We start from the raw sequence: 18,400 nt of genomic DNA on the forward strand, positions 1-18,400 counted from the left end.
TCTGGTTCTTCTGCAGTCATGAGAAGAAAGTTTTATTATCAGATTCCTGCTCAGACATAATTCTCCCAGAATTGATCTGCCTTCTTCCTAACTCCAAAGAAGTCATGGAGGGAAGCTAATGTCGAAGAAATATTATTTCTGTTTTTCATTTCAGTTCAATTATGAAATTAGATACATTTATTTTTCTCTATTCATAGTATCTCTTAATTCCACTTCATTATGAAACCGTCGCTGGAACTGTTTTTAAAGTTTCCCGAGCGGCGCATAAATATGCGCAGAAGTTGCGCAGCCTGCGTCTCCTTGGTGACAGACCGGAACCGGAAGCAGAGATGTCGAGCCGCAGAATGAACTATGAGAACCGGTCCGTGTAGCTGCTCCAGCCCTTTATTTTAACATTTTTACACACTTTTCGGATCGTTTAGGCTCTGGCTGTTCGGCCGGGTTCGCGCAGGTAAGGCGGAATGTTTCTGTTGGACTTTGGCAGAGAAGGTGAAGCTTCGGCGCCATGTTGGCGCTTCTCTCTGTTTTTACACATGCCGCTTAAAACTGAAGCCGAATTACAGTTGATGCTGCTCTCATTCGGCTGCTGTCCGGGTTTACAGTCAGACTCAGAAATAAGGCAGAAAGTTTGGTTTAAAAGTTTCCCGTCGATCCCTGAGGATAATAAAGCGTCTCCAGCTGCGCTCATTAAAACATTCATTGTGTAAAATCCTCTGCATGTCGGAGTCATTTCGGCTGCGGCATCATGAATAACGAGGGAGACTTAAAAACCAGAATGTAGCCACAAGTAAAGGGACATTTCACAGTTTTTACAATAAAATAAAAGTTTCCTTTATTGTCCCTCAGTGGAAATTCAGGTGGGATCTCGTAGAGTCACACAAAGGTAAAGCAAAATGCATCAAATGAGTGCAGTTATTAAAACCAGCATAAAGTTATGCATGAATATACATGTGTGGCAAAACCGTTCAGCAAACAGTTTTATTTTGGGCCGGTTGTTTGTAGCGATGAGTTTTCCCTCCAGTCTGCTGGTTCTGGTTCTGCGGGTCGGTCCGGACTCCTCCCAGGTCCAGTCCCATGTGTTGGTCGTCCCAGCAGGGCGGGATGAGCGCGGAGGCGGCGGACCGGGTCGCCGCGGTGGCCGGCAGCCGGCCCGGCTCGCCGCTGCAGGTTTCCTGGTTCGAGTTCCTGCTGGACGGCGGCCTGCTGGAGACGCACCTGCAGAAAGCCGGCCCAGGTCAGTGCTCCGCGCCGCAGCGGCCCGGTTCTGGTTCTGCCGGGTCCGAGGCTCACGCACAGCGCCGTGTCCCGTCCAACAGACCCGGCGCCGGTCCAGCTCATCGTCCAGTTCCTGGAGCAGGCCTCCAAGCCGTCGGTGAACGAACAGAACCAGGTGCAGCCGCCGGCAGACAACCGCAGGAACCGGACCCTGAAGCTGCTGGCGCTGAAAGTCGCTGCTCACATGAAGTGGGACCTGGACAGCCTGGAGAGAGGGTACGTGCTGGTCCTGGTTCTGGTTCTGGTTCTGGTCTGGTTCTGGCTGACGGCCTGGGTTCTGTTCCTCCGGGCCAGGCTGACCATCCCGGTGGTCAACATGCTGCTGAACGAGCTGCTGTGCGTCAGCAAGGTTCCGGCCGGCGTGAAGCACGTGGAGCTGGACCTGTCCACCCTGCCGCCCACCACCGCCATGGCCGTCATCATCTACAACCGCTGGTGAGGAGCGGCTCCGGCGTGTCGGACCTCTGTGGTGGCTCCAGATGAAATGTGTGCTGTGTTGGTGCAGGGCCATCAGGACCATCGTTCTGAGCAGCTTCCCGGAGAAGCAGAACAAACCAGGACCTCATCAGATGAACATGTAAGCGCCGCCGCGTCCTGTCGCTCAGTGACGGGTTAATCTGAACAGGGTTTGTTTTTACTGGTAGAACCGATGAACAAAACTAGTTGCAGCTGATTGGTTCCCTGGTAACGACTTGCTAATTAAACTCATCTCTTCCTGCAGCAGCAAAACCTCAGAGTATCAGGACCGCAGTAAGAGATTTGTTTGAGTTTTTAAATTATGACAATAAATCATAATAACACATAAAAGATGTAAAAAGTTTGGCTGGAGGTATCCAGGCCTGAAAGAACCAAATCCTGACGGCTGATCTGGTGAAAGATGAAAAAGTTCCTTATTATTAAAACCAAACAACTTCAAGGTTCTCAGCATTCCTCATTTTAATTTTTATTTTTTGTGAGGTTCTCCTAAAAATAAAACGTTATTTATTTGAGAATGGTTAAATGCGGATTGTAAAAAAGGCTAAAGAAGAAAAGCAGCAATGAAGCCAAAACTGTCCAATAAACTGAAAGGTTTTAATCTGAGATGAAACCAACCTGTAAATCTGTTCCGCCTCTCGCTGAGTCAGCCTCACCTGTCAATTCATCTATTATTCATTTAGTCCATAGTTAATCAATATATTAAGATTCATAATTAACAACACGTTGATGTTAGGCATCAAACAGTCAAGAGTTCACTGAAAGCTTTAGGCAAGAAAATGTTTTTATTTTCAAATGACTTCTGTGCATTTTTAGTTTATTTTTAATGTTGTATAAAACTAATTGAAGTGATTAAATGAAAACTGCAGAATGTGACAAATTTTTATCCGATTGTCAGAATAATGAACAGAATAACTGATTTAATAAAATGATTTCGGTGTGAAGTTCTGCTGCTAATAAAACATGAGTTTATTAGTTACCAAGTGTTGATACAGCTGCTGCCCCCTGCAGGCTGAGCGTGGTGCAGCAGGAGAAGGAGCTGACGGAGAACATCCTGGCCGTGGTGAGTAGCCGGCGATGTGTGGCGTGAGTCTGCTGGCTGCAGCTCAGGCTGTTTCCTGTCAGCTGAAGGAGCAGGCGGCCGACTCGGTCAGCGTCCTGGACGCCGCGCTGCGCCTCAAGAAGGATTTCTACGTCCACACGCTGCGGACGCTGGACCTGCTGGGCTCCGACGCCGCCGCCGCCAACGGAGAGACCGAGTCCTCCACCGCCGGCCTGCGGATCGGCGCCGACGAGCTGCACTGCCAGGTGAGCGACGGCCCGGCTGCCTCCGCTCCGGCGGGGGGGCCGGGTTGACCTCTGACCTCTGTTCCAGGTGCACTACGACCTGGGAGCCATCTTCTTCCAGCGGGGCTGCACGGACCAGCCGGCCTATCAGAAGGCCCGAGACCACTTCAGGATGACCAAGGAGCTCCTGAAGAAGGTAGGCCACCGCACAGCGGTCTGTTCTCCAGAACCGGAACCGGAACCAGAACCTGTCTCTGTCCCAGCTGGACCAGGCCGTCCACGTCCACCTGGACGAGAAGCGCCTGGCCGGCTACTGGAACGCCTGCAAGGCTCTGACCGGCGACCGCGACCCGGCCGACACGCACACGACCCGCTACGACCGGATCAACAGCCTGATCCGGAACCAGGACTACCAGGTGGGTTCTGCCGGGCCAGGCCTGACCACCCGGGCCGGACCGGGACTCGGTCTGAACTGTTCTGCTTCCAGGCCGTGGTGGAGGCCTTCATCAGGGACAACGCCGCCCGCAGCTTACCGACCCACTTCAGACGCTCGGTTCTGAGGGAACTGCTGTACCGGGTCCAGCAGGGGTGAGTTCAGAACCGACCCCACTCTTTCTCTGCCCGCCTGGCAGACAGAACCATCTGCTCCGGATCTGGAGGAATCCCAAACATTCAGAACCGCTTGTTCTGCTGGGTTTGGGTTCTAACCGGGCCATCAGGTTCAGATTCAAAGGTTTTGTGGGACATCTGGGTCACACTGAGGTCCAGTCCCGGTCCTACTCGGTGTCTGTCTGCAGGGAGTCGGGTCTGGATGCGGTGTGCCGCCAGCTGTGTGTCTGCAACGCGGTGCGAGACGTTCTGGACGGAGAGGTTCTGAGCGTCCGGTTCCAGCAGCTGCTACTGAAGCCCGGTAAACGGACGGTGGACTTCATGCTGGAGGTAACCGGGTCCAGGTTTTCACATTCCCTCCGTCGCTGACGCACGGCAAGCCAACGGCGCTGCTGTCTGCCGCTGCAGGTGTCCTCCCGCTCTCTGGACCGGGACCGGCCGACGGCCAGGAGGAACACCGCTGCCTTCCTGAGGTCAGTCCACAGACTGGACCGCTGCGGCTCCGCCGTTTCCATCAGAACCTGCCCCCTCTCTCCTGGGAATCACCATAGCAACCGGAGACCCTCTGGCTCCTGCTGGGCGCTGAGCTCGGATCAGTTTGGAGGAACTAGAAGCAGTCAGAGCGGAACTTTATGGCGGTTCTGACCGGGTCTCTGCTGTTCCTGCAGGACTCTGTGTGAGAACCTGGAGGACCGGGTTCTGGTTCTGACCGTCACGTCTCATCCGCTGTTCCTGGAGCTGCTGAGGGACGACGACCGCAAGGTTCTGATGGAGCAGACGAGGAAGAAGGGCGGAGTCAATCTGAGCGCCAAGCCGCTTCCGTCCTTCTACGACATCCCAGGTAGGGAGCCGGTTCTGGTTCTGGTTTTGTTCAGCACGGTTCTGGTTCTGATCCGGTTCTCCTCGCTCTGCAGCTTCGGCCAGCGTGAACGTCGGCCAGCTGGAGCAGCAGCTGATCCGGGCCTTGGACCCGCGCCGGATCCGACAGATCCTGATTGAGCTCCACGGCCTGGCGGAGAGACCTTTCTGGAGGGTCAACGGAAAGGTCGGCCTCCCCTCCCCCCCGCCTGGTTGCTAACGGTAACCATGAAGCTCTGGACCAATCGGCTGCTGTCTGTCCGCAGTGGGAGGTCCCTCCGGATTACGTCGGCGCCGTCCTGGCCATCAAAGACGGCCTGACCCGAGATCTGGTCTACATCCTGACGGCCAAAGCTCTGCACTGCATCTCCATAAAGGTTTAATCCCAAACACCCTGGATTACCCCGGATGTAATCCGTCAGTTTGCTAGAACCGGTTCTGTATCCCTGCAGGACTTCGGCCCGGCCCGCCAGCTGTTCGCCGCCTGCCTGGAGCTCGTCACAGAGTTTTCTCCGAAGCTGCGGCAGGTGATGCTCAACGAGACGCTGCTGCTGGACGTACGCGCTCACGAAGCCGCCGGCAGCCGGGAGCGGCCGCCGCCCGACCTGGTGAGCCGGGTCAGAGGTTACCTGGAGATGAGGATCCACGGTGAGTTGGCGCCTCTGCAGGTTCTGGTTCTAGTCGGGTCCAGCTGCTTAGTAATGGTTCAGGAGAAGAACAGAGCTTCGTCTCGGTTTGGAAGATCCTGAAGAGTTTCTGGGTCAGAGCAGAAACCGTGGAGTCACTGAGGGCCAAGATGACAGAAGAGGCTCCTCCTCCTTTAGGCTCCTCCCCTTTAACACTTGCCCCTTTAGGCTCCTCCCCCTTTAGGCTCCTCCCCTGTAGATTCTTCCCGCTCCACCTGCTTGAGTTTCAGTTCTTAACTGAATGAAAGATCCCGATCAGAACCAGTACAGGAACAAACTGAGGACCGGGTCAGTGTGGCAGTGACCTGAAGGTTCTCCTGGTTCTGTCAGACGTTCCCCTGCGTCAGGTGATCGGGGAGGAATGCGTCGCCTTCATGCTGAACTGGAGGGAGAACGACTACCTGACGCTGCAGGTGCCTCCGTCTCTGGTCATGAACAACCCGTACATCAAGGTAAACCGCTGCGTTTTGCTGCTCCCTCCGGCTGAGGAAGGGCTAGGTGTCATGATGTTCTCTGGTTCTGGTTCTGAAGCTGGGCCAGCTCCTGGCCTCCACCTGCAAGGAGCTCCCAGGTCCTAAAGAGAGTCGGCGCACTGCCAAGGAGCTGTGGGAGGTGGTGGTGCAGATCTGCAGCGTCTCCGTCCAGCACAAGCGCAGCAGCGACGGCCGCCTGGGTCTGATCAAGCAGCGCGAGTCGTCTCTGGGCATCCTGCAGCGGTGAGTCGGCATCGGGCCGCAGTGCCCGGCCGTTCGGACCCGTCTCAGTCGCATCATTCTGCTCTGTTTCCCTTCCAGGAGTAAATTCATCACCTTCATAAAGAAGCTCAGAGTGAGTAACGACCTTCAGAAACATTTCAGTGTGAAGCTCTGGGTTCTGACCGTCCTCTTCCTCCCAGGAGCCGCTGGTGCTGACCACTCTGATCTCGCTGTTTGTGAGACTCCACAGCATCGTTCGGGTTCGTCCCAGAACCTGCCGCCAGATATCCTTCCGCTGAGTTTGGGGTGGTCAGTTTATGTTTCCAATCATTTCTCCTCAGGATGACATAGTGAACGAAGTGACAGCCGAGCATCTCTCCATCTGGCCATCCTCTCTTCCAAAGTGAGTTCCTGTAGCGCGTTCTGCAGCAGGTGTGAAGCTGCAGCACCCCCTGCTGTCTCCTCAGAGCAGCTGTCAGTGACCAGAGTGTTTGTGTTGAGCAGCATCCAGGCGGTGGACGTGGAGGCGGTGGCTGTGACCGTCAAAGAGCTGGTGTCCTACGCGCTGACGCTGAACCCCAACAACCAGGCCTGGCTCGTCACGCAGGCAGACATCTACTTTGGTGAGTAACACTACTGTGGCGCCGGCAACCTGCGGCCGGCAACCTGCGGCCGGCAACCTGCAGTCGGCAACCTGCAGTCGGCAACCTGCGGCCGGCAACCTGCAGTCGGCAACCTGCAGTCGGCAACCTGCAGTCGGCAACCTGCGGCTAAGAGGAATCTGTGCTTTGATCTCTTCCCAGTGACCAATCAGTACTCGGCCGCGCTCAGCTTTTACCTGCAGGCTGGAGCCGTCTGCTCAGACTTCTTCACCAAAGCTGTTCCTCCCGACGTCTACACAGACCAGGTGAAACGTCACACCTGTTGTAGCAGCAGCTGATGTCGGTGTCAGGCAGAAGGCCTTGGGTGGAGGCATTTTGGGCCATTTGGTTACAAGCTGAATACATCGCAGAGGGCAGCCATTTGGCAAACCGTCTTCTTGGGAAACCCAGGCCAATCGCTGTTGCTGTGTGCCAACTGGCCATATGTTTGGCACTTGGGAACAAGCGGGCTTTTCCTTATGGTGGGCCCCCCTGCTGGGCGGGCCCCGGGGTTTGGCTAAAACATGCATGGCAAGTTTCTGGGAGGAAGTTCAACTCAAGCGCTCCAGGTTCTGAAACAAACTGTGGAAAAGTTTAGTGGGGTGGAGGACCTGTGATGCTGAGGGCTGGCTTCTCCTCCAGACCACACTGGGTTGTCCCAGGTCCAGATCCAGAACATCTGGTCTCAGTGGTTCAGGAGACTCAGCCGGCCTTCCTGCATCAACGCGTCACAGATCCTGATTGGTTTTATTTTGGTCACCATGAAGTTCATCTGTGGCTCACAAATAAAACCCTGCTGCAGTTTGGAGCGCGCTCAGTTGGGGATTGCTGCAGCCGTTGACGTTCTTCCTGTGAGAACATCAGGATGTGTTTAGAGGGAAAACCTGATCAGTTCAGCGCTGGCCAGTAGGGGGCGCAGCTGTGAGAACAAAACCAGGCAGGTGGAAGGAGAGCAATGAGAGGTGAGCCCGTCTGACCCGACCCGCTGTCGTCTGCAGGTTCTGAAGAGGATGATCAAGTGCTGCTCCATGATGAACTGCCACACACAGGTCAGAGGTCACAGCAGCCTTCCACCTGCAGATGCGATCAGGGTCAAAGTTCACTCCATCTGTTCCTCTGATCCCCAGGTTGCCGTTCTGTGCCAGTTTCTCCGGGAGGTCGATTACATGACGGCATTCAAAGCTCTTCAGGAGCAGAACAGGTAAAGCTCACCTGGATCCGACCGTTCCCGCTGAGGCGTTTCTAACCGATGTTTCCACAGCCACGACGCCATGGACTCCTTCTACGACTACATCTGGGACGTCACCATCCTGGAGTACCTGACTCGTATCCTTTCTGCTGAAAGCCGGACCTTCCCCTGCGGCCTCCGCTTGACCTGCTTTTCCTCCTGAGTCTGAGCTCAGATATTCACCACAAACGCGGCGAGACGGAGAAGAGGCAGATCGCTGTAAGTCCTCCGGCTGCAACCACTCACTCACTTACAAACCGTCGCCCAGGATTAAGGTTAAACTCGGATTTTTAAAACCAAGCCTACGCACGCCAGCAGCCACTTTCCTTTGTGAATCACAGCTGGACCACAGAGCTTGGTCAGGTTCTACAGATACATTTCACCATTAAGGTCGATGCAAAGCCGGGAACTTCAGCGTTCATTTACGCAGCCCAGCTGATGATCAGTGTTGTTTCCTGACCAACACCACTGCATCGTGAAAACATTTAAAACGTCACAAAGCCACAGTTGGTTGGCCTTCATCCTCGTCTGATGTTCCTAACCGCCAGCTCAGGTTTAGTCTAAAGGTTTCCAGTGTTGGGGTTCCAGAGCTTCGTTCTGGGTCAGTTCTGGTTCTGCCGTCCATCTTCAAACTGCAGAGCAGAGCCACGTTTCTGTCTCAGGGAACCGGTGGCGCCGTGGCGTCACGCCGGTGTGTTTATGTAGCAGAGACCAAGGCGCTGCAGTCCGGGTATGCACGCCACCTAGTGGTCACAGTTATTTCGGCATCTGCTCCTTTTCAATCACAATACCAGAGTACGTGATCAACGCAGAGAAATAAAAAAACAGAAGAAGAAAGTTGTAGAGGTAGAAAAAACCCCAGGATTTGTCCTGAGCCTCCGATTGGCCAGAAACACGGATACCTTTACAGTTACGTTGTTCCTTAGTGGCTTCAGGCAGAGTTCATTCATCTGTGTTTAATCACTGGGACTGCTTCCAGCATTGTCATGATTTATGCTTAATCTGTGGTAATAAAATAAAGCTGGGGAGACGAGAAACCGTTGAAATATTGACTTTGCTTTAGGACTGATGCCTTATGGACCTTCTTTGTTCTCATGAAGTTGAGGCTGAGCAGCGAAGGCTCGTATTGCGCGGATGTGAGCTGTAAGGATGAAACCCCAGAACAAGTTTCTGATCATTTTCCCTGATTTGTTCTGAACCTGGACAACGGGAAACTTTTAGCTGTGCTTTAACTTTCCCCTGGCAGACTGATTTAAATGTGAGGGTGATGGTGTTCTGCTCCACCTGTCCAGGTGAAGGCCATTGGACAGACGGAGCTGAACAGCAGCAACCCGGAGGAGGTTCTGCAGCTGGCGGCCCAGAAGAGGAAGAAGAGGTTCCTGCAGGCCATGGCCAAGCTCTACTTCTGAAAGCACGCAGCAGCTGTGCAGTTTTATAAAATAAAGTGTTCGAACAAAGCAGCTGGCCAGCGTCTCATTGTTTTAAATCCGTGTGTGTATGTGTGTGTGTGTGTTCTCTCTGAATATACAAGTAAAAACTCTTTACTTTTCCTAAAAGCTTTAAGAACATTAGAGAGAAAACATTGTATAAGGAAGAAGCAAAAGAAAATGTATACATTTCCTGATAGAAATGCTTGTTTAAGAAAAACACAAAAGAAAATATAAATTTTTTGGCAGAAATGTATGAATAAGGAAAAATTAAAAAGAACAACACATACATTTCTGATGAAGATGCATGTGTAAGGAAAAGGAAAATCAAAAAATATAGATTTCTGCTTTTATTTTTGTCAGTTTTGGTCTTCCATAGCTTTGGACATGGCTGAACCGCCAACACCTAAAAACCTGATCCGGAAATCCACCGCCCACCGAGCGCCACCTGGCGTCCGGAGAGGAAAGTCAAAGGAAAAGCTTTGACTCGGAGAACAGAGACGGTAACGGAGGCCAACGCTCTAGCAGCTTATCGGTTATAGCGTCTTGTACAAAAACTTCTTTTGTTGCTAGGAAACCGAACCTTTGCATTACTTTTCTTAACATTATTTATTGTCGTTATTGTATAACCCAATCACTCATAATACTGGTGGGATTGTAAATAACCATAAATTAATTAATTGCTTTATTTGCTTGTATCCCTTTTTGTGCATGTTGCATTTTAGTTTTAACTAGGGTTAGCTTCCTGTTCGATGCTTTTATTGTGAAGGGGAAACTTCCGGTGTAACTGTTAACACAAAGACAGCTTAACGGCAGCCAAAAGCCCGAGGACAAGTTGGAGCTAAAATGTTTCGTGTTGCTAGCAGCCCGTTTTCTAGAAGCACACGGTTTGGGTAAGATGTTAGGAAGTTCAGGTTTTAAGCATTATTTTACTAAAACTGTGCATCTGTTTGATTATATGTTAAAATAAGAATGTATCTTTAGATTGTAACCGTTCAAGTTATAAATGTTATTTTTTAATTAGCTAAACGGTCAGACTAGGCTTAAGGATTTTATTTTGCGGTATTTCTTATGCATACATTCCCAGCTCTTACGGTGAAACTAATGGTTTATGGCTATTAAACCTGAATATTCACAGTAAAGTTTCCTTCATGCTGCCAATCATTGTATTTTTCATGTCCAGCTGATTTTGAAAGCAGAAGAAGAGAGTGGAGCCTCTGATGTGTCACTTCCTGCTGCGATGCAGAGTTCAGTCTGAGAAGAAGAAGAAGAAGAAGTTGATGTGGAGGATCATCTCCTCGCTGTGACCAACATGAAGCTGCTTCAGCTCCTCTGGATCCTCCAGCTGAGCTCGCTCTCTCCAGGTAAACCTCACATTCACACGCTGGAAGGCAGAGCTGCAAACAGCAGGACTGCAGCTGGTTTCTCCAACATGAAGATATTACTTTGAGCTTTAAAGTTCATTTGGAATCTATTTTATTCAGGGTAAAATTTCCTCACAATATTTTATTTCTGTTCAGGTTTGGTTTAAAGAACAAACATAAAGATATTTTAAGGTCAGATCGCTCTGATAGTTTCCCTCCGACCACAAACTGAGCGATGAAGCTCAGCGTGTTGCTCCTGGTTTAAATGTTCTGGGTGTTTCTGGAGCTTATTGCTCCACGCTGCTCTGAAATTAAAAAACAAATCTCCCTTTTTATTGTTTCAGTTCTTCTTGATGTTTTCACTCCAGACCCTCTGACAACAGAGACGCCTGAAGAGTTTGACTGTGAGTAAAACATTGGTGGGGTTGTTGGCTCAGGGCGCCAAGCAGGCTAGGGCCGCCTCTGCCATCAGGTTTGGTGGTGAAGAGGCATGCATGTGCATGCTTGTTATTTATACTCAGTCATATTGAATTATCTCATCACTCTTAGGTAAATATATATATATGTGAGTATTGTAAACATTATCTCCTATGGTTATATTTGTATTATTAATATTTAATACATTAGATGGGGCTGCTCAGTGGCGCAGTTGGTAGAGCTGTTGCCTTGCAGCAAAACGGTCCTGGGTTTGATTCCCGGCCCGGAGTCTTTCTGCATGTTCTCCCTGTGCATGGTGGGTTCTCTCCGGTTCTCCGGCTTCCTTCCACAGTCCAAAACATGACTGTCAGGTAAATTGGTCTCTAAATTCTCCCTAGGTGTGTGTGTGTGTGTGTGTGTGTGTGTGTGTGTGTGTGTGTGTGTGTGTGTGTGTGTGTGTGTGTGTGTGTGTGTGTGTGTGTGCATAGTTGTTTGTCCTGTCTGTCTCTGTGTTGCCCTGCGATAGACTGGTGACCTCCAGGTGACCCTCCTCCTGACCCCAGTAGGGTCAAAGTGTTAGAAAATGAAAGGATGCACATTAGATGGAGTACTTTAAGGAATAAGCAAATTCCCCTTGGGGATCAATAAAGTATATTTTATATTTCTGCCTGTCTGTCATGTAGCTACATGTCCTAGCTAGTTCAGCAGTAAGTACTACAGTTAGTATCACTGACATTTATCTTAGTATTACACAGAGATCACTGAAAATGATAATTGAGTAATAGTTCTAATGTACTTATGTCAGAACTAGGTGAGAGCTCATTCTAAGCTTGTGGCTTGTTTATTGTCATTGTAGCAACTCCATAGAAACTGCCTACCAAGATGGCTGTCACTTACAAAGTTCCCAGAAGTTATATGTTTTAAAATCCTTCAGGTTGCTGCAGATTTCTGGTCCAGATTTGTTCCTCAGTGGTTGATGTTTGAGAACTTTCAGTTTTCATCCTGCTCCTCATCCTCTGCTCTGTGACCCTCTGTGCCCTCAGACGACCCTTATGTTCATCACCTCGACGCTACATGCAGGTGGACTCTCAGGATGCCTGGAGACAGCACAAGGAGGCCAGTTCCAGTCCCACCGGATTATTTAGACATTCTGACTAAGCAGGTCTGCAAGGACCTTAAATGTGGAAAAGTTCATACTGTGAAGAAAACCACATCGCCTGTCAATAGCAAGTGCTTCCATGACTGTCTGCTCCGGGACTGGCGCCTGAAGAGCTGCTTACAGACGTTGACGGCAGGATGCATCGTGGCCATGGAAGTGGTCTGTGGTGAGACTTTCCTGATTCTGCAAGAACATAATACATTTGTGTTGTTTGAAATGACTTTAATATTTTAGTGTCTAAACGATGAAACTGAACCACATTTATCCTCAGACAATAACCTAACACACACACACACACAGAATAAAGAAAATAGAAATACAGGATGAGAAAAACTCAGTGTAAATAATCATGTTGCTCAGTTTGTGTCTCATAAAGATGAAACTCATCGTCTGAATGCATCTATTTGTTCTCACTAGAGAGAAACCAGGGCTGATCAAACAGTTTGATTATTGATCAGGTGATCAGGTGTGGAGACAATCCCAGGTATATCAGTAGCTGCACCAAGGTGAGCCGCTACCTGAGGAGCTTTGGCTCTGATGGAGAACATGGAGCCATTGATCAGAGATCAGATTGATCTGCTGGTTTCTGATCGTTTAGATTCATCCAGACTGATCATCCTGGAGCTCTGAGCAGAACTTAAAGCAGGTACCGGTACCGGTACCGGTCCAGCTGCAGCCGTCCTCCAGTGGAGCCGCCCGCTTTGTGAATGCGCCTTATGGACAGAAATCATCTGGACTCTGTAAATGTAACTTCTGCTCATGATTCCTGGATTCAGAAGAAACGTTTAAATCCCGGCTGAACGCTCTGCTGCTCTGAGATCTTTAGGGTTCATTTGGAGGTTTTTTGTCTTTAAAATGAATTATTTTATTTTTGTGAGGTGACCTTATGTGCCCTGAAAGCACCTTTTAAATAAAATATCTAATTATTATTATTATAAATACTTATACTGCTACAAACTTCCAGGTATGTTACACTGAGAGGTGTGGAAGGGGGAAAAATCAGCAAACCTGGCTGTACAACAATCAAAGCTGGTTTATTAGGCCTCCAGCATCATAGCACAGTTCAAAATGGCAGCTTCCCCGTCAGTCAGTCTCTGCTACAGCCAGCAGTCCACCCATATACTGGTTATCCCCGCCTTCTCAATTTACCCCAGCCAATCAAACTCCAGCCATCAATGCTCCTTCCATAAAAGCGCTGGGTTTGAGGCGGGTCTCCTTCTTAGCAGGGTTCCAAGATGGCCGCTACAGTGACACACCCACAAGGTAACAACATTTCACAAAGGATTATATACACTCTAGAATTCAAACATTACCAAAAATCTTATTGCTTCTTAAACAAGGTATTTATACTAATTTACATTAAGATGTATTTATGGAGGCGACAGGCAGAGCAGCAGCCGCTCTGCTTCCTGTAAATTAGGATGTATAAAGGAAAGGTGGTGAACTCAGGGACCCGGTGAACTCGGGGACCCGGTGAACCCGGGGACCCGTGAACTTGCTATGTTTTAAAAGAGTAGCACCTAAACAATATAACTAACTGCACCTAAAATGCACCGATGCAGGTTTGCTTGTTTCTGGACCGTCCTGTTGACCATCACTGAGTTGCAGTGGTGTGTGTGATGTGGTGTGTGTGGTGTGGTGTGTGTGATGTGGTGTGTGTAATGTGGTGTGTGTGGTGTGTGTGATGTGGTGTGTGTGTGATGTGGTGTGTGATGTCGTGTGTGTGTGTGTGTGATGTCGTGTGTGTGTGTGTGTGTGTGTGATGTCGTGTGTGTGTGTGTACGACTTGGCCAACTGCCAGGACTGCATCATGTGACTATGGTCTCAAAATGACAATATTATCGTTCGTCATTTCTGGGACCATTAATCCCCCAGCATAATGTATGGTGACATGCCTCGCTGGGGGGGCTGGTGCAGTGGCCACAGACTTGTGTACAGAGCACACACACATCTTCTTCATGGCTATAAACACACACACACCCTCAACTGGTTGAAAGCCTGGTGAAGATGGCAAGTAAACACTCCGGATTTATCTTCTCCATAGCAGCTGTTTGAGCATCAGGCAAGCTCAGAGCTTCTTGTCTGATGGGTCACATGGCATCAGAATATGTTCTTATGAACTCTGGGAGCAGGTTCCGGTTCCCCTGTGCTAATATAACCGTCTGAAACACTCGTTTGTACCACTGTCCATTACCCTGGTAAATGGCAGACTGGACCGAGCAACAGGAGGTCCAGACGATGATCAACAGTAGCATGCAGAGGATGTATTGTATGTGAGTGGAAATGGTACTGCTGATCTCATATTTGTGCTTTTATGTATTTTTGTTTTTATGAATAAATTTATTTTATTGTTGTATTGCAGTTTTTGCCCCTCCTTCCAAGAGAAATTTCTCCTATGGGACACTAATAAAGATTATCTTACTAGTCTCCCACTTTTCAGTGAAATCATTGGGTTGTTTTCAGGTGTGAACTTTTAACATCCTGGTCATTTTGTCTCCAGGTCATCAGTCCGTTCGGCTGGAGGGAGCTAAGGATCAGTGCGCCGGGCGGGTGGAGGTCTGGAAGGACAGGATGTGGGGCACGGTGTGTGACGACAGATTTGACCTGAGAGAAGCCAACGTGGTTTGTGCCCAGCTGGGCTGTGGGACCGCTCTAAAGGTGACGGGTCAGAATGGATTGTTCCCTCCAGGGAGCGGACCGATTCACCTAGACGAGCTGAACTGCACCGGGAACGAGCAGAACCTGTGGTTCTGTCCGGGTGTCCAGGAAAACTCCGACTGCGGACACAAAGAGGATGCTGGTGTGGTGTGTTCAGGTCAGTTTCCATCAAACATCTGGTCTGTTGGACATGAACTGTCCAAGCTGACGTGTTTCTGCTAATGTCCACATTTGGACACAAACGCTTCTTAAGTTGAGCTTTCTGTAGAGCCCTGCTTAGGTTATATTCACACTGCAGCCTGAAGTGACCCACATCCGATTCATTTATTTATTTTACCTCAACGTGTCCTGTTCCTGATCTTTTCATGACGGATCCGATTTTTTCCAATGCGACGCAGGCCACTTGGTTATGTGGTCCTGAATCCGATACATATCGGATCTTTTCAAATGGAACCCGTCTGTACAGGCAGGTGGCATTCATCCAACCCCATCCAACCCCATCCAACCCAACGTCTTTGATACTCGACAAACGTCGCTATTCCGCGTCCTGATACGCGCAAGCGGGAAAAAGGAAACAACCACCGTGGCGAACCGTAACGAAGATCAAGTTGTTGATGTGCTGCTCCGGTCGGACATCGACTTCAACACTGTAAGCTAAGCTCCACCGTTAGCATCTATGTTTACTTCCACAAACCCTGAGCACTTCTTCTGTTATGGCGGCTGGCAGAACACTGCGCTTGCTCTCTGAGTGACGTTATTGCGCCCTCTACTGCGCATGCGGGACACTTTCAGGTCGTTTGCAGCTCACTGGAGGTCACAGTCAAGTCGACTTTCTTTGTGTGAACGGCCACAAAGAAAATCAAATTGAGCATTAAAGCCTGCAGGGAGGACGAGGCCTTATTTCAGTTTCTGTTTCTTTAAAGTAATAAAGAATCTGAACTTTGAAGAAAATCCTTGAATTTAAATCTAAACGTTACAGATTAACTTGAAACTTTTCTCTGCCTGTTTTTCCTGCAGTATCTAAGGCGTCCTTCGGAGTCACCACAGCAGGTGTGACTGAGTTGACAAGCATGGGGTTAAATTTTTTATTATTTAAAAAGAAAAAAGAGACTAATTGAATTTTTAAGAATATCAGCTGTATCTGTGAATCTCTGAATATATCTGATGTCTGTCCGTTGCTCCCAGCTCCTCCTGCAGCCGCCCCTTCTCCAGAACATCTCTGCATCATATTTCTGTCTATTGCAGTGCTTGGTCTGGCCATCCTGAACCTGGTTCTCTGCTGCCTTTTCTGCCACTGCCACGGTAGGTCCTCGTCTCCTCACCTGGTAAACTTCTGTAGGGAAAAACACCTGCTCCAAATCCAGCATTAAAGTTGGTTCTAACGTTTGCAAAGGTGAGCCCAGCAGAGCCGTTGGTTTGAAGAACCTGATGAACGTGACTCTGTGGTCGACGAAGTGGAAACAAAAATGGACCAAAGCTTGAAGAAGCATCGATTGTAAAATTCTGATTTATAGATCACAAGTAATGTGGAATAAATATTAATCATAAAGTCTAGTTTAACAATGAATAAAAACATTAAAACAAAAATAAACCACTTCTCACTTTATATTTATTCAAAATATAATTCTAATATCTAAAATATTGTAAAAATGTATTATGCTGTGTGTCACCAGCATTGATGCCATAATTAAATAAATAAAGGTCAGCGGAGATGACGTCACATGACCAGCAGCAGAGCCACCGCCATGCTAACATTCCTCTCTGTTGTTCTACATCACAGGAGTCAAACTCCAGGCCTCCAGTCGCAGTCCTGCAGTTTTTAGATGAGCCACAGGTACAAAACACTGGAATGAAACGTCTTCATCACTTCCTGGTGTAGATCGGTTCTCCAGAGCCTTAATGACCTAATTATTCTGTTCAGGTGCTGCAGCAGAGGCATGTCTAAAAGTTGCAGGACTGCGGGCCTACAGGACTGGAGTTTGACACCCTGTCCTACATGATGATGACAAATCAGGGAGACTCAGAGCAGCTGTCGTTTAAAGTGAGCATGGAGCTTGAAATCCTTCCCTTCTGCTCTGTAGACAGTAGAACTGCGATGCTTCGGTCTGAATTCCTCGTTTCTCCTGTTCTGAGGCGTTTTACAGAAACTGGGTTTTTTAAATGTGAAGGAGACATTTCCACCCTCCAGGTTCCACTCCACCCCCTTCGGCCATTTCTGTAGTTCGGTAGCAGCGATTATCTACCGGCAGAGAAACTTTCTACATATTGGAGCCAGAGTCTGACCCAGAGCAGCAGAACCTGCAGAACCGCGCATTCACATGAAGGCATGGCAGTGATGGTGTGACTGGATTTACTCCCTCTGCATCCACACCAACTAGCTACAATATGGAGCGTAGTTTAACTACAGCCCATGCATGTCAGATAACTATTCACATATTAATGCTACCACAATATGAATGCATTAAACGAAGGACGTCGCCGAATGCATTTGGATCATTTTTGTTCCCCAAGACAAAATCAGCAAAAACTAATAATTATATCCAAAGCATGCAGAACAGTTGTATCCTCCAGGAGGCAGCTAGCAGCTAGCACACAGCGCTAACAGGAGGCTCAATGCTGACCAATGGCCAGGACGTCATTACCAACACAGCATTCGTGTCTGAAATCAGCTTTGCTGTCACTTTAGCGTTATTAGCAGCTTAGCGCTTCGCCGTGTCTCTCGTTTCCATAGAGAAGGAACTGACCCTCAATCAGACCAAGTCTTTCAGAAAATCCCTCCTGATATCCTGGCGGAGGTTCCTGAAACACTCGTCCTTCAGTCCAAAAACGGACTGGCGTTAATACACGCATTACTGAATGTTTTAAACAGATTTAATCTCATAAATTCTGCAAATGTTCCTGCAGTTTCTTGTGTAGGAACTATTTCTCAATTTTTAGTTAAATCTTAGAATTTAGGGGGGGCGCTAGTGAGCCAAGATGGAGTAAAGACGGATATTTCAGAGCTCCTGCAGGCTTATTAATATTTTCGCTTTAAAAACCACAACTGCTCACTAATTGTGACCTAAATCGGATTGATAAAGGTGTTGGACTATAAAGAATTCCGTTCCAGTGAACGTTACTTGTTAAATGGCGGATAAACTTCGAAAGTTCAAGTACGACGGTAACACGGCAAAGCTAACGGCTAACACCAGAGCCACGAGGCAGCGTACTCCAGAAGGCGAAGACCCACAACCCAAGAGCCCTGGTATGAGTGAGGAGTTGAGAGCCGATATCCTAACCTCTATAGGAGGGGAAATCTCCAAAATTATAAGGGAGGAAATGAGGAATGCGCTGTCTGAAGAGTTCACCGCTCTCAGTATCAGTCAGCCAGTCAGTCTCAGTATCAGTCAGTATCAGTATCAGTCAGCCAGTCAGTATCAGTCAGCCAGTTTGTCATCAGTTGTCAGTCAGTATCAGTCAGCCAGTCAGTCTCAGTATCAGTCAGCCAGTCAGTATCAGTCAGCAGTCAGTCTCAGTATCAGTCAGCCAGTTTGTCATCAGTTGTCAGTCAGTCAGTAAAAGAACCGGTGCAGGAATCAGAATAAGAGCAGTAGCAGAATCCTGTGAAACCTGTAACCTGTTT

At 48.9% G+C, this 18,400-nt stretch overlaps 2 protein-coding genes across 6 annotated transcripts; both read left to right on the forward strand.

The window, feature by feature from the left end:
• The first annotated feature begins 296 nt into the window (after positions 1–296).
• Positions 297–9,213, forward strand: ints8 (integrator complex subunit 8). Of its 2 annotated transcripts, none has more exons than XM_023345395.1 (28): positions 297–451; positions 1,093–1,234; positions 1,317–1,491; positions 1,570–1,710; positions 1,781–1,852; positions 2,761–2,812; positions 2,875–3,057; positions 3,125–3,232; positions 3,300–3,452; positions 3,524–3,624; positions 3,834–3,975; positions 4,054–4,118; positions 4,314–4,486; positions 4,560–4,690; positions 4,770–4,880; positions 4,956–5,151; positions 5,520–5,641; positions 5,721–5,905; positions 5,984–6,017; positions 6,085–6,144; positions 6,226–6,287; positions 6,389–6,507; positions 6,688–6,791; positions 7,524–7,574; positions 7,653–7,726; positions 7,787–7,851; positions 7,929–7,972; positions 9,046–9,213. In XM_023345395.1, exons 2-28 carry the CDS (start codon positions 1,102–1,104, stop codon positions 9,160–9,162), a joined length of 2,973 nt encoding a protein of 990 aa, XP_023201163.1. In that variant the 5' UTR covers positions 297–451; positions 1,093–1,101; the 3' UTR covers positions 9,163–9,213. The 2 variants fall into 2 exon arrangements, with proteins under 2 accessions (XP_023201163.1, XP_023201162.1); XM_023345394.1 differs by having other exon boundaries at positions 1,096–1,234.
• Positions 9,214–9,592: 379 nt separating this feature from the next.
• Positions 9,593–16,369, forward strand: LOC111610644 (scavenger receptor cysteine-rich type 1 protein M130-like). 4 transcript variants are annotated; one of them, XM_023345397.1, is made up of 8 exons: positions 9,593–9,683; positions 10,364–10,544; positions 10,889–10,948; positions 12,005–12,286; positions 14,621–14,935; positions 15,796–15,828; positions 15,964–16,080; positions 16,172–16,369. In XM_023345397.1, the coding sequence occupies exons 2-8, from the start codon at positions 10,493–10,495 to the stop codon at positions 16,258–16,260; spliced, it is 948 nt and encodes a 315-aa protein (XP_023201165.1). In that variant the 5' UTR covers positions 9,593–9,683; positions 10,364–10,492; the 3' UTR covers positions 16,261–16,369. The 4 variants fall into 4 exon arrangements, with proteins under 4 accessions (XP_023201165.1, XP_023201164.1, XP_023201166.1 ...); XM_023345396.1 differs by lacking the exon at positions 9,593–9,683 and adding an exon at positions 9,700–10,073; XM_023345398.1 differs by lacking the exon at positions 9,593–9,683 and adding an exon at positions 9,700–10,073 and having other exon boundaries at positions 16,024–16,080.
• The last annotated feature ends 2,031 nt before the right edge of the window (positions 16,370–18,400 follow it).

The sequence above is a fragment of the Xiphophorus maculatus genome, chromosome 13 (genome assembly GCF_002775205.1).
Source record: "Xiphophorus maculatus strain JP 163 A chromosome 13, X_maculatus-5.0-male, whole genome shotgun sequence".
Lineage (NCBI taxonomy): Eukaryota > Metazoa > Chordata > Actinopteri > Cyprinodontiformes > Poeciliidae > Xiphophorus > Xiphophorus maculatus.